This window comes from Ammospiza nelsoni, chromosome 2 (assembly GCF_027579445.1).
Source record: "Ammospiza nelsoni isolate bAmmNel1 chromosome 2, bAmmNel1.pri, whole genome shotgun sequence".
Taxonomy (NCBI): domain Eukaryota; kingdom Metazoa; phylum Chordata; class Aves; order Passeriformes; family Passerellidae; genus Ammospiza; species Ammospiza nelsoni.
Genome location: NC_080634.1, coordinates 105,069,103 through 105,081,506, shown reverse-complemented (window position 1 = coordinate 105,081,506; position 12,404 = coordinate 105,069,103). Strand labels below are relative to the sequence as shown.

Sequence of the window (12,404 nt, the reverse complement as noted above, 5' to 3'; positions counted from 1 at the left end):
CACTGTTTGATAAGAAAAGTACTTTGTGAATAACTCTTTATGTCCCCTTCTATATCAGTAGCATTTTTTTAAGATTGCAGCTTCCTTATTTAAAAAACAAATTGATGAGTTAACTTATTGCACTGACTCACACTGCAACGCTACTAGAAACAGTATTCTACTGAAGATAATCTGTGTTTAAAATCAAATGTTTTCCTGTGCCAAAAAGCTTTCTCCTTTTTTAAACTTTCTTTGAGTATGGTTTTTTTTCACTCTCTCCTTTTCATTACATTTCACAATACCCCAAAAATGTAACAACAGGGTATTCAGAAAAGCTGCTGCATATGGAGAACCAACAAGCCCTTGTGAAGAGCCTTTCAGCCTACCGTCTTTGATTGCCTCTCCCAGGATTCAGCTTTCTTAAAAGCTCCTTCTGAGGCTTGAAGAATAGCATGTACTAAAAACCCACAAAACAGCACCTTAGGCAGTGAAGTACATCTTAACAGAGCTATTCACAATCTTTTCTACAGTGGAGAATGCTGTGTGCCCAATCTATCACTAATCTTTACAGACACACACTAGAAGTTCATAAGGAGGGTGAAGTCAGCACCACACCCCTCACTGAGCAGATAATCCTAGTTATGCACAACATGACCTGACTGAAAAGACCATTACCAATATGCCCCATCAAAAATTTATGTATTATTTATACATAAGGTAATTACTTCAGTATTTAATCCTTTCAACTGTGAAATATAAGCAGCTCTGTTTCATCAGGCTCAAAAAATCATCTAAAACATAATTTGCATGAAAGGACCAGTGAAGAATGACATGGTTAATATCAGCACATTTTGTTTGTAAAGGGCAACCAACACTCAATTACACCATTCACATATATAATTATTTTACATTCCAAACTAGAGTCTAGCTTCTCTAGAAACTAGTGATCTCAGATAAAATTTTATTCTATAAAGACAAATATGCAAGCCCTAAATCTCTGATATGAGTTTATTTAGCAAACATAACTCTATCAATAGATTTTTCCCTTTATCTTGCCCCTGGTTTAAAATGCTAAGCTGTTCACACATTACAAATCAGGAGTTTCTTGAGCTGCTTAGACAAGTCTTTAGGACTAACAATTTGAGTACAGGAAGTGTGAATATGTGAACACTGTTCACCCCTCCCTATTTGCCCCAAGAAGTTTACCAGTGCACAGAGCAAGTCTACTGCTTCCAAGATAAGCTCCTGATGGCCAATTCGTGTGACTCCAAGGTCTTCCAGTTCCTGATGAGTAATTCGTAATAGCTGGTCACCACTAATCTTCTCTCTCTCAAAGTTCTTTATATATTGCTGCAGGCAATCATCAAGACCTGCACAAAAGGACAGAAGGAGGGAAGACAAAAGTTAGCAACATTTTGTACCCTAATAGGAAATAAAATTGGCCAAAAATTAAGGCAGAAGAGGATTCTTGCCCTATCTCTAAGAGACGCATTTTAACATTAAAAAAACCTTTATGTTACCCAAGAACCTTGAGATTCAAAGAGCTACAGCAGCCATGGCTTTTATACCTGTGGACAATACCAACTGCTCCTGAACCCTGAAAAAAGCCCTGAATTCTTGTAGTTTACTGTGCTATGAATGCCAACCTGGCAGCCCCTAATAACAGGTATGCTAGGGATGCCTCCACACATCTGGAAGGGGAGAGGAGAAAATGGAACACAACAGTCAAAGTAGCAGTGCCAAACCACAGCATCTCTCCCAGTCCAAGTTCCCTAACATATTGCTGAGACACCTGAAAGTTCACAGATCATGCTAGCCTCTAAAACAAGCGGCAAAGAGCTCTAGAAAATACGAAAGGCAGTAGCACTACAAATGCAAAAACTGGGCCCCAACTCAGCAGCACATGCAGCTCAATGTCCCACAAAGAGACCTGCAAAGAGTGACATTACACAAATGAGCATGAAAAGCCACTCAAAACAAGACCTGGCTGCACTTCTCAGAACACAGGGAGCAGAAACAGGCCCATTGTGCCAAAAATCATGGCTGAAAGTCATGCACCACATTTGCTCAGGACATGGCTCAAGCAGCATTGTACAGGTCCTGCTTTGGGGGCCCTCCATATTCTACCTTTTCAGTTTGATTATGAGTCAGTGATATTCAGCTGGCCACACATTCACCTGGAGCAAAGAGCTCTGCAGATTGTGAGAGAATCCATCACACATCTCTGGCCCATCCATCTTTGCCCAAGAGAGCCAGGCAGTACAGGGAAGCTCTGCAGCATGTGCACTCATGTACCAACAGGATAAGTAAGACTCTTGGGTATTTGGTGGTCCATTTAACATTTCTGTCTGAATATTTCCAATGGATCAACATGACTGCTACCAAGCAACAGGACTTGACAAAGCTCTAAATGCATTAATTTCTTGAGAGATAATACAACCTTTCTGAAAAATGTCTTCAAACAATCCCTAAGAGTGAAAAGACATCTGCTCATTAGACTGGAAGAAACCAAGAACATTCTTACTTGCTAATCAAAATGTCTGAAAAATCTGAAGATACATGGAAGATAAAAGATTGATCTGACTGCTGAGCCCCAGTTATATTGTAAGAGCCCTGGTATACAACATAAAGCTTCTCTGAAACTGGTTTTGTTGCATTTTTGGTTCTCATTCATGCTTTTCAGGGTGTAGCCACACCTCAGAAGAGACTCACATGAGGAACATGTTGGTGCTGCAGGCAGGGGTACCCCAGTAGCAGGCCAGCCTGCTGCTCCTGGCTCAGCCCTGGGGCAGGAGTCACCCACACTCTGTCCATGCTACACCAACACAATATTCATATTGTGTTGGTATAGCATGGACAGAGTGGCTTTAACCTCTAGAATTCACACACTGAAACTAAACCACACACAAACAAGCTGTAAAGGAAGTGCTCCAGTCTCAAGGTACAGGAGAAAGTCCCCAGTTCCAGCAGACTTCAACCATGTCCTTCCAGAGCCTGCTGCCTGATTTTCTGCCTCCAAAACATAACCACCTAAAGGTCTAGGTTAATCAAGCTCTTGAAGCTATTGCCTTCATTTCACTGCCCTCTCTAATCAGTTGCTCAACCCATTTTTCAGGAAAGAAATCTTAAGAGGACAGGAGAGGCCCCCTCCATAGGCAGCTGCTTAGATCAGCTCAGCTGGTCAGAGCATGGTGCTAACATGCACCAAAGCTGGGAGGGGGTTGATCCTTGTACAGACCACTCTCAAGAGCTGGACTCAATGATCCTTGTGGGCCCCTTCAACCCAGAACATTCTGTAATTCTGTGACAGGGTGAAAATTGAGCTGTCAGGAAAGAAGACCAGCCTGACTGAACAGAGATCTTTGACTGAAACTCAGGGAAAAAAGAGAGTTTATGACTTTTGCAGAAGGGACAGGAAACTCAGGAGTACTACAGGCATATCATGAGGTTATATAGGGAGAAAATCAGAAAGACCAAAGCCCAACTAGAACTTAATTGGGCCAGTGCCATAAAAGAAAACATAAGTGTTTCTATAAATACATTAACAACCAAATGAGAGCCACAGAGAATCTTCCACCTTTATCAGATGTGGGGGGAAACACAGTAGGGAAGAATGAAGAGAAGACTAAGGTACTTTATGTCTTTGCCTCAGCCTTGAGTAACAAGACCAGTTGTTCTCCAGGGAGCCAGCCCCCTGAGCTTGAAGACAGGGATGGGGAGCAGAATGAAGCCTCCATGACCCAAGGGAAAATGGTCAGTGACCTATTAGGTTACTTAAACACAAAAAAGTCTGTGGGGTTGGATGGGATCCACCCAAGGGTACTGAGGGAGCTGATGCAAGTGCTCACTGAGCCACTTTACACCAAACAGCAGCAGTCCTGGCTAACTGGAGAGGCTCCAGTTGACTGCAGGTCAGCAAATGTGATGTCCAGCTCTAGGAAGTGCTGGAAGGAGGATCTGGGCACCCACAAATCTTTCAGTCTGAACTCATGCCAGGAAAGGTCACGGAGCAGCTCTTCCTGAGTGCAATCACACAGCACACACGCGACAACTGGGAGATCAGGCCCAACCAGCACGGATTTAGAAAAGGCACGTTCTCTTTGACCAACCTGAGCTCCTGCTGTGACAGGGTGAGCCCCTTAGCAAATGAGGAAAAAGCTGTGGTATAGACTTCAGAAGAGTCTCTGACATCATTTCCCACAGCATTTTCCTGGAAAAACTGGCAATTCATGGCTTGGATGGGTGTACTCTTGGCTGGGTATAAAACTGGAGGGATGACTGGGCTCTGGGAGTGGTGGTGAATGGTCACAAGTGATGCTCTTTGGGATTCTCTGTTGAGACCAGTCCATTTTAAAATATTGATGATCTGGATGAGGGACTCAGTGTACTTCTGCTCTTCCTGAACTTAAAACCCACACAGACTCCTGAATGAGAATAACATTAAATGATCTACGTCATCAGGTATCAAAAAATGAATTACCAGTTAAGGCACTATCAACACAAATTCAGAATAAGACATGACAGATGCACTTAATAAACAGTTACTGACAGATAATTCTACGTAAAGGCATTACTCTTCCTCCTCCTGCTACCTAACTATTTTTGTCATTCAGATGTAATCTAGATGGATGCATGTAGTCCCTACAGGGTGAGAAAAAAGTTAAGGAGAACAAAATACTACTGACAATTGTTTGACTCACCAATTTCAAATAAATTACAGCCAGGAAACAACAAAATAACTTAACCATATACTGGATGACGTTTACAGAATAGTTTGCCACAAATATGTCTCCTTATTCCTTAAGCATCCTTTTAAAGTAATTTATTTCTGTCATTTTATTTCCAAATTAGAGAACAACTCTTCTTTTTGTAAACAAAACTGTGCACAGATGATAATGATGACAATCATGATGATGATGATAATAATACAAAAAGGCCAGCATTCCTTTCCCACACCTTTTGCCCCCAAAGCCACAACACATCCAGACAGCCACTGCTGCCTTCAAATCAACAGGAGGGGAGCTGCAGGGAATGAGCATTCCCAGCTGATGATACCATTAACTTGGGACAGGACAAGATGTACCAAAAAACACCAGGTGCCTGGAGAGGAAGCTAATTGAAAATAACATCTAAGGAGTACTGTCTTGTCCTAATTTCCTGCAAGTCCAAACTCCACACAACCTCAATGTAGTTAGCAATTTTTCTAGCTGCCAAGGGCTGCACTGCTTCTTCCCCTCTGTCATATGAGAGGATGTCACCCAACTCTCATATCACAGCAATACCAGCAAATAATTTGGTTTGATGCACTGCTCCCTGTGCCTGGCCATGTGTGAGATTAAGACTGCAGTGCATCCAGCACTCCTGGATATTTCAAGAAGTGGCCTCAGTCCAAAAGCCAGGTTCATGATTATGTTCTGGATGTGTAAGGCCCTGGCGTATATAAAAAGCAGGTTTTGTGGTGTCAGTACACAAGTAATAGTCTTATATTCAACAACTCTGTCCCTCACCCAAAATAACTGTAAGATTTCTGAATATGTAAAGGCACAGGGGTTTTAGCAGAAAGAGAGGTAAAGTACGACACTCGTCCTCTGACACTGGATGATGATAGTTCTCTTCCTTTTAAACCTACTCTTTAAAGGAAACTATATACTATAACCTTTTTTCCTTGAAAGATCCCTGGTCTTGAGTTCCAGCAGTAACACAGATCTCCAGTGATTTTAACTCCCCTGCCCCACATGCTTTTCACCCGAGCTTATCAACCACGGAGTCTGAATGCTGTCCAGACCCCATTGTCACTCATTACCTGGCCCGTTCGATTCGCGCCTACAAGAGCAATGAAGATGTTGAAACACTGCCCATCTTTGTTAGCTGGTGTGTACCTGAGGTGTTGTGTACACAGATGGACCATTCTGGGCACTGACAGAAAAGGAACAACTTTTTACATTTAATCTCAAGCAAGCTCTACCTCTCTTGTGGGATTAAATACATAAATACCAGCAAGAAAGTAAGAAATGCTCCTCCAAAAGAAACTGTACAGAAGACTCAATGCTTTAAATACAAAAAAACCCCACAACCCTCATCTAGAAAAGTTTCTCTTGCAAGTAGAACATACTGGAGCTGGTTTTTTTCCCAATTCTGTCATTGAGTTCTACCTTGCATGGGCTTATTCAGAATTCATCAAACTACTAACAATTTTTAACACTTCACAGATGCAAATCAGACAGATTTCTGTGTAATTAATTCCTTTTACTACAACAGCATCATAAAAAGTGGTCAAGAAAGGTTTAATTTTATTTTCTTATTCATATGATTTTCTGGAATAAGACTGCAAGATCCAGTACAACCCTCCAGAGAAATCCTCCATGTCACAGTCTCCTAACTAATAACTTCATGATCATTCTGAGGAATTGTCTTAGTTTGATGTGTGTAACAGGTCATCTGTTTTCTTTTGAAACAAGCCAATGAACAAACTGCCCTGTAATTCAGTGCCCCAACATGTTATGCAAATCTGTGATAACTGAAACTCAAATAAGCCTCTCCATGAGATATATTTGAGGTTCTGATCTCAGTCTGCTCCTTCTCTGCAAGCAGTTCAGTCTTTTCTTCTACCTCTAAGAGACTATATTAAAATAGGCTCTTTCTATAGCTAGATCTGAATAAAATCAGCTGCTCAGATACAGTTCTAAAACAGAGTCAACTAGGTAGAATATTCTTCCTGAAATTGGCAGTAAAAATTTTTTTCTTTGAGGTTGGGAAACTACAGTGGAAATAACAGACCTTCTGTCCTTATCAGCCACCTTTTCAGTTTGGCTTAAGGAAAAGATGATAACATTACAGGTTTAATTATCATACCTGAAACTTTGACAAGGGAGTATATTTTTCTACTCTCCTGGTATATCAAAGTGAGGACACAAACTGACAACTTCCCTGAGCAAGTCCTTGTTCTGTAAATACAGCACTTACTGAAAAGCAGTAACATACAAACAATCCATGGAATAATTTTGCATGGGAAGGAAAGGCACACAGCTTTACTAAAAAAAAAAACCCAAAAAAATCAGAAGCAAAATGAAATGTCTAGGCTTTTCTTTTTTCTTTAAATATAAGGCAAACAAATTTATCTTTCAATCTGAACAGAAGGAGTACCCGAACTCCAACAGCTTTTATACCTTAACAAATAAAAATTCAAGCAATGGACTGCAGCACAGAATTTACCAAACCATGAAAAAGAAAAGTAAGCTAGAATGTAAAATAGACTGGGTGTGCATATATGTAGCACTATCCCAGTGCCTTTTCATATTGCAAGCTATTATTTGCAATGCTTTTACCTAAACCAGAATGCTGGAAGTCACCTCTCAAAAGTTACAGTTGTTTTATCCCTGCTCACCACTAAATTTAAGCCAAGTATTCTTAAGGACTGTCAATCTTTGAGACTGCACATCAGTCTACATATGTTTCAAACTCGAAGTCTGAAGTTAAAAAATTGTTTCAAACTTGAAGGTAAGTTAAAAATTTTGCTATGACATATGCATTTGCACCTAGGCTTCACTAATCCAGGGCTGATAGGCTATTAGTCTATTCACTTCAATTGTACAAAAGTACAAGCTTTACTTATGCCAAAGAGCAAGGCAACCAAGCAGAAAACTACGCCCTCTCTTCCCCTTCCACCAAGAGAGCCATTCCTGGGCACAGACACTGTTGGCAGGTCATAACAGGCAATTATCCCCACTCACATTTTCTCCCCAGAACCAAAAGATAAGAGGCAAGACTGGGAAATGCCAGTTTTCCCCACAATCTGTACATGGGAGATGGGCATTTGGAAACTCTCCATGCCCCTCAGTCCGAATGTCAGCACAGAAAGCAGGGGTGAGCCAAGCCAGCCGCCTCCCACCTGCAAGGCAAAGATAATTCTCCTCTGCCCACAGAAGGGATGCTCACTGCTTCAGGGTCTTCAGCACCTCCTGGGCTTCATATGTGACAAACAGATGTCACAGTTATTAGTGCCAGAACACAGTGCAAAGAACAGAACGTTTTCAGAGCCGTGGATGGCAAATGCCTACTGTGAACGCGATAACTGCAAAAAAGTAATGCCCCACCCCAGAGGAGCACTGAGGAAGGATGTTCCATGAACCACCAGAAGCAGCTTTCAGTACAGACTGAAAAAACATTATGATACATTTGAAACTGGAAAAAAAAAACCCAATTGCAGGCCGATTAAGGAATGGGTACAGGATTAATGAAAAAAAGAATTGCCAAATGCCTGGATTACAGCACTACTTGCAAAAGAGCAAGACAATCAGTTTGTGCACTGTTTATCTGTAATTTCAGATGAAAGCGCTCTAACTGCAAAACATATCTGTTCTTCACTCTGTAGAATTACTCTGTTACTTATTCCCTTCTCTCCCTCTCTATGACATAGCAGAGTAAAATAAAATTCCAAAAGCATTAAAGAGAAATATTAAAAATTACCAAGAACATCCAAATAATTATTCCTTCAAGCATAACATGTATTCATAGAATATAGTATAAGATTACATGTTTTCTATGTGCAGTTTAGTTTAAATGTATTTTTTACTAGGAATTTTCAAATGTTCAGTCAAAACATTAGCTGAAAGGTACTGCTAACTAAAAACTACTATTTTAGATAATGAAAGAGAAACAGAATTAAAAATCCCACTTTATATCCACTGGGTATATATTACTACATCTAGAAAAGCATGCTAAGTTTGTAAAATGAAGAATACAAAAGAGAGATGTGAACATGAAAAGCAGCAACATAATTCAAATTCAGCCTCTCTTGACTTGTTCTTCTTAAGGTCCTTGCCAGGAGAAGGACCTGTGGTTGGTCAGTGGAAAGCCACAAGCAAAAAAGGAGATGGCATTACACTGGGCAAGAACCTGGGAGTCAAAGAGTGCCTTTGTGACAGCAATGGATCAAAACAGAAGCCTGAGATGAAAGATGTACTGTCTCAAGTCACTGTGAATTCTGCAATTAAAAATTAAATCCTGCTCAAGGAATCCAGCTGTAAAGGAGCTGCTATTTCTATGCCTACAGGTGCATTCTCTTTTTGGGATTGCCCTCTTATAAGATCTGGATATATTAATTGTATGACCATGTTGGCAATACATGGCAATTCTGTTCATCAGAAAATTAGAGAAATATCTTTCTCTAAGAAATATCTCTAAAAGACTTTGTGGATCACACGTGGCTCATCTAAAGCTCTGCTATACAAAGAACTTCACACTGACCAATTTAAAAGTGTTCTATTGAAAAAAGAAAATTAAAGGAGACAAGAGAAACCAAAAATGTAGCTGCAGAACTAATTATAAGCATGACTTAAAGACACACAAGACCAAACTGGTGCTGTGTCCAACAGGGCTTATTTTAATAAAATCAGTTTAGACTACTTATAATCAGAGCTTATTATGGCAAGCTGGACTTGTTAATTACAAGAATAATATCCACAGTGTTCTGTTTAGCTGTCTGTAAATGTAATCATTTGTATTTCTCTGGGTACTTTTTGCTTCCATTATGCCTATCTGTATAGCTAAGCCAAATCTTTACACAACCACATAGTAGTTTTGCAAAGTCTTCTAAACCTTAAAACATGCATAACAATGCAACAACCAGTGTTGAGCTTTATTTTTATGAAATTCAAGGATTAGTATGCCTGATTATCAATATTGTTCTCAATGTAAGGGGTTATAATTATTGTTATATTTAGGACTTTTATTATTGGATTACAATGAACACATTGTTCAACAACAGCTGTGGCCTTTACACATGAGAATTGCTGAAGTGTGCTGAAAAGTTTGTGTAGCTGATAATGGCAGCAGAAATCTCTGACAGAGGAAAGGAGAGGAGCCAAACAACCCACAGCATCATTAAATATCAGGAATCCCTCAAATGAAGCAAAATGAAAGGAACACATTCACTTACTCTTGATAATCACAATACCCAACTGCAGGGGCCTAGGACAGCCCCAGTGGGGCTGTGAAGAGAAAGTGTGCATTCACTTTTATAGTAGAATGTATAAAATGACAGCTTTTTAAGTTCAAGGTTAGAAGTTCAGCCCAATAGGAGAGGCATCTCAGAAATATCTGATCCAAAATCAGAAGTTCTCCAAAAAGTTATCCAAGCATTAAGATTATAAGACTATAAAGACTGAATTAAATACTCCCCTAAAATTTCAAAGAGGAAATTAATTATTTTTTCTTACTTAAGTCTATGCCCTTATGATTTTTGGAGCAGAACTGATGACAGGAATGTACCATCAAAGCTTTGCAAAAGCAAGAGGTAAAAGTGACATTGGCACTTTACATGTAATAATATATTTTTATGATCCAGGCTTATGATTTTTAAGAATCCAGCCAGTCTAGCCTTATTCAGGGCCCCACAATGCTAGAAACTGAACAAGGTAACATACAAGGAGACATGGCCCTGACCCAAGAAGCTCAATATACTTCTCTTTTCCCAAGAAATTCACGCTGGCTAGCTAATAAAGACAAATCTCTCAACAGCTACTTTCATTTCTATTCTATTAACATTGCAGTTTTCATATTCTCACAATCATTCTCCCCTTTTTTCACACGTACTCTAGTGTGCAGAATACCTCAAGAAAGGGAAATCTAACATTCTTCCTCCAAGTACCATGTTTCTGCTCCAATTATCACAAATAAACTAGAATACACTGCAATTATCTTAGCATATAGGAATTTTTCAACCACCACCATAAAATTAGGGCTCTAAATACCATTAACTAACACCTATTTGATTTATATTTCATTAAATGTTAAAATTTCAAATGTTACCATTTTTCTTCTCTAAAATGATTCCTTGTACAACAGCTGTCTGCACCACTATCACTGTAGGGATTTGATGCTTCCTACAAATTTGCTATTACACATCCAACTATAAGGAGTTATTACTTTCTTACTAATTGGATCCTCATACAATACAAATGAGCACAACAAAAAGTTTTTCTCAGCAGCGTCCTTCTGACTTTAGGGTATCTGGGGGCAAGAACAAAGCAACTTTATAGGATTAAAACACAGCTTATCCCCAAAAATACAATATTCTGGTACCAGCACACAAAGAGGCTAAACCACTGGTTTACACAGAAAAAACAACTGACCATTTAATAACAGTGTGGCTTTGTTACTTCTCCAACACATCTCTCTAGCAAGCACTGAGCACTGACGACATTAAAACAGGCTGAAGGGAGTACCACCATCCTCAAGCACACCACCAACATAGACAGCAGTGCCAGAGCTGGAAAGGACCAAAGCAAACCTGCCCTCTGTCCCAGCCCTGGGCTACAGCTGCACATCTCTGAGCACAACTGCACTGATGTGCCTCACCTGCCCCCAAATAATTTTGTGCCAAGTAACAATGACAAACAATCAAATTCCCCAATATTACTGTAAGCATTGAAATGCAACCACCATATTCCCTAAGGATGGCAGGCTTTGTCTAAATAGGTGTGGTATTGGCTTATTCAATACTTTAGAAGAGGCTAAGTCTGAAACACACCCTCAGGACTTAAGATATGAAAGCCTTAATTTTTCATAGCTTTTCACTGTCTCCCATTATTATTTGCAGCTGTGCTTCACACCATACAACCATAGAAAGTGCAAAGACATCAAATGTGCAAGCATGCACCAGGCAGGACAGGAGGGAAAGTTTCTTCAAACTCTGAGTGAACTCCCTCCCATTCCTTTTTCCTTCTCACAACGCCCATGCATTTCCCAGGCTCAAAACTCTTTAGAATGAGTTCACACAACTCGGCACAGTGTGAGACTTGGGATGGTTTTAGAGTTGTGGGCAGAAAAAGCTGTGCATCCCCCTGCACATGACAAAGAAACATCTGTAACTTAAAACAACTGGTCAAATACTTCGATATGTTTAGGAGTGTCTTGAAGAAGAAAGGGAAAGCTATAATTCTAATATTCATCCCTTCATATACAATGTCTCAGTAACCATCCCACACCTCTGGAAAATATAAATGAATCGTATATTAAACAGAATAAACAACTATAATATGTTAGACAGTCAAAAGATGTTTCTGTAAGCCAAGCACACCCCTGACATTAGCCAAGTAAGTAAATAAGTACTGGTTGTTCTTTCAAATGCTTTCCCATGTTTGCATTTTTACAGCGTGCTCTGGAGCAGCCACCTGAAACCAACTGTTCTTGTTACACGACAGGAACAACTGGCCTCCTCTTCTTCCTCCCTCACATGGGCTAATATACATGCTATTATGCAAAACAGTCAGATAACCCCTCCACAGTCTTTATTAGAGCTTTTCACCATGAAAACCAGCTTTGCTGCCAATAATTCATTATGCCAGAAGGCATCCTTTTGGCACAAGCAGGAACACTGTGTCCCTGAAGAAATAATATAACAGTTGTTAAAGCTTTCATTTACC

General features: G+C 39.9%; 1 protein-coding gene across 7 annotated transcripts in view; it reads right to left on the bottom strand.

Annotated features, from left to right (window-relative positions):
• Positions 1-12,404, bottom strand: part of CNKSR2 (connector enhancer of kinase suppressor of Ras 2) — a 207,030-nt gene that overhangs the window by 169,618 nt on the left and 25,008 nt on the right. For all 7 annotated transcript variants that reach the window (XM_059467046.1, XM_059467047.1, XM_059467041.1 and 4 more), the window contains exon 2: positions 1,186-1,349. In XM_059467046.1, the coding sequence (XP_059323029.1) occupies positions 1,186-1,349 (164 nt within the window). The remainder of the gene's footprint in view (positions 1-1,185; positions 1,350-12,404) is intronic.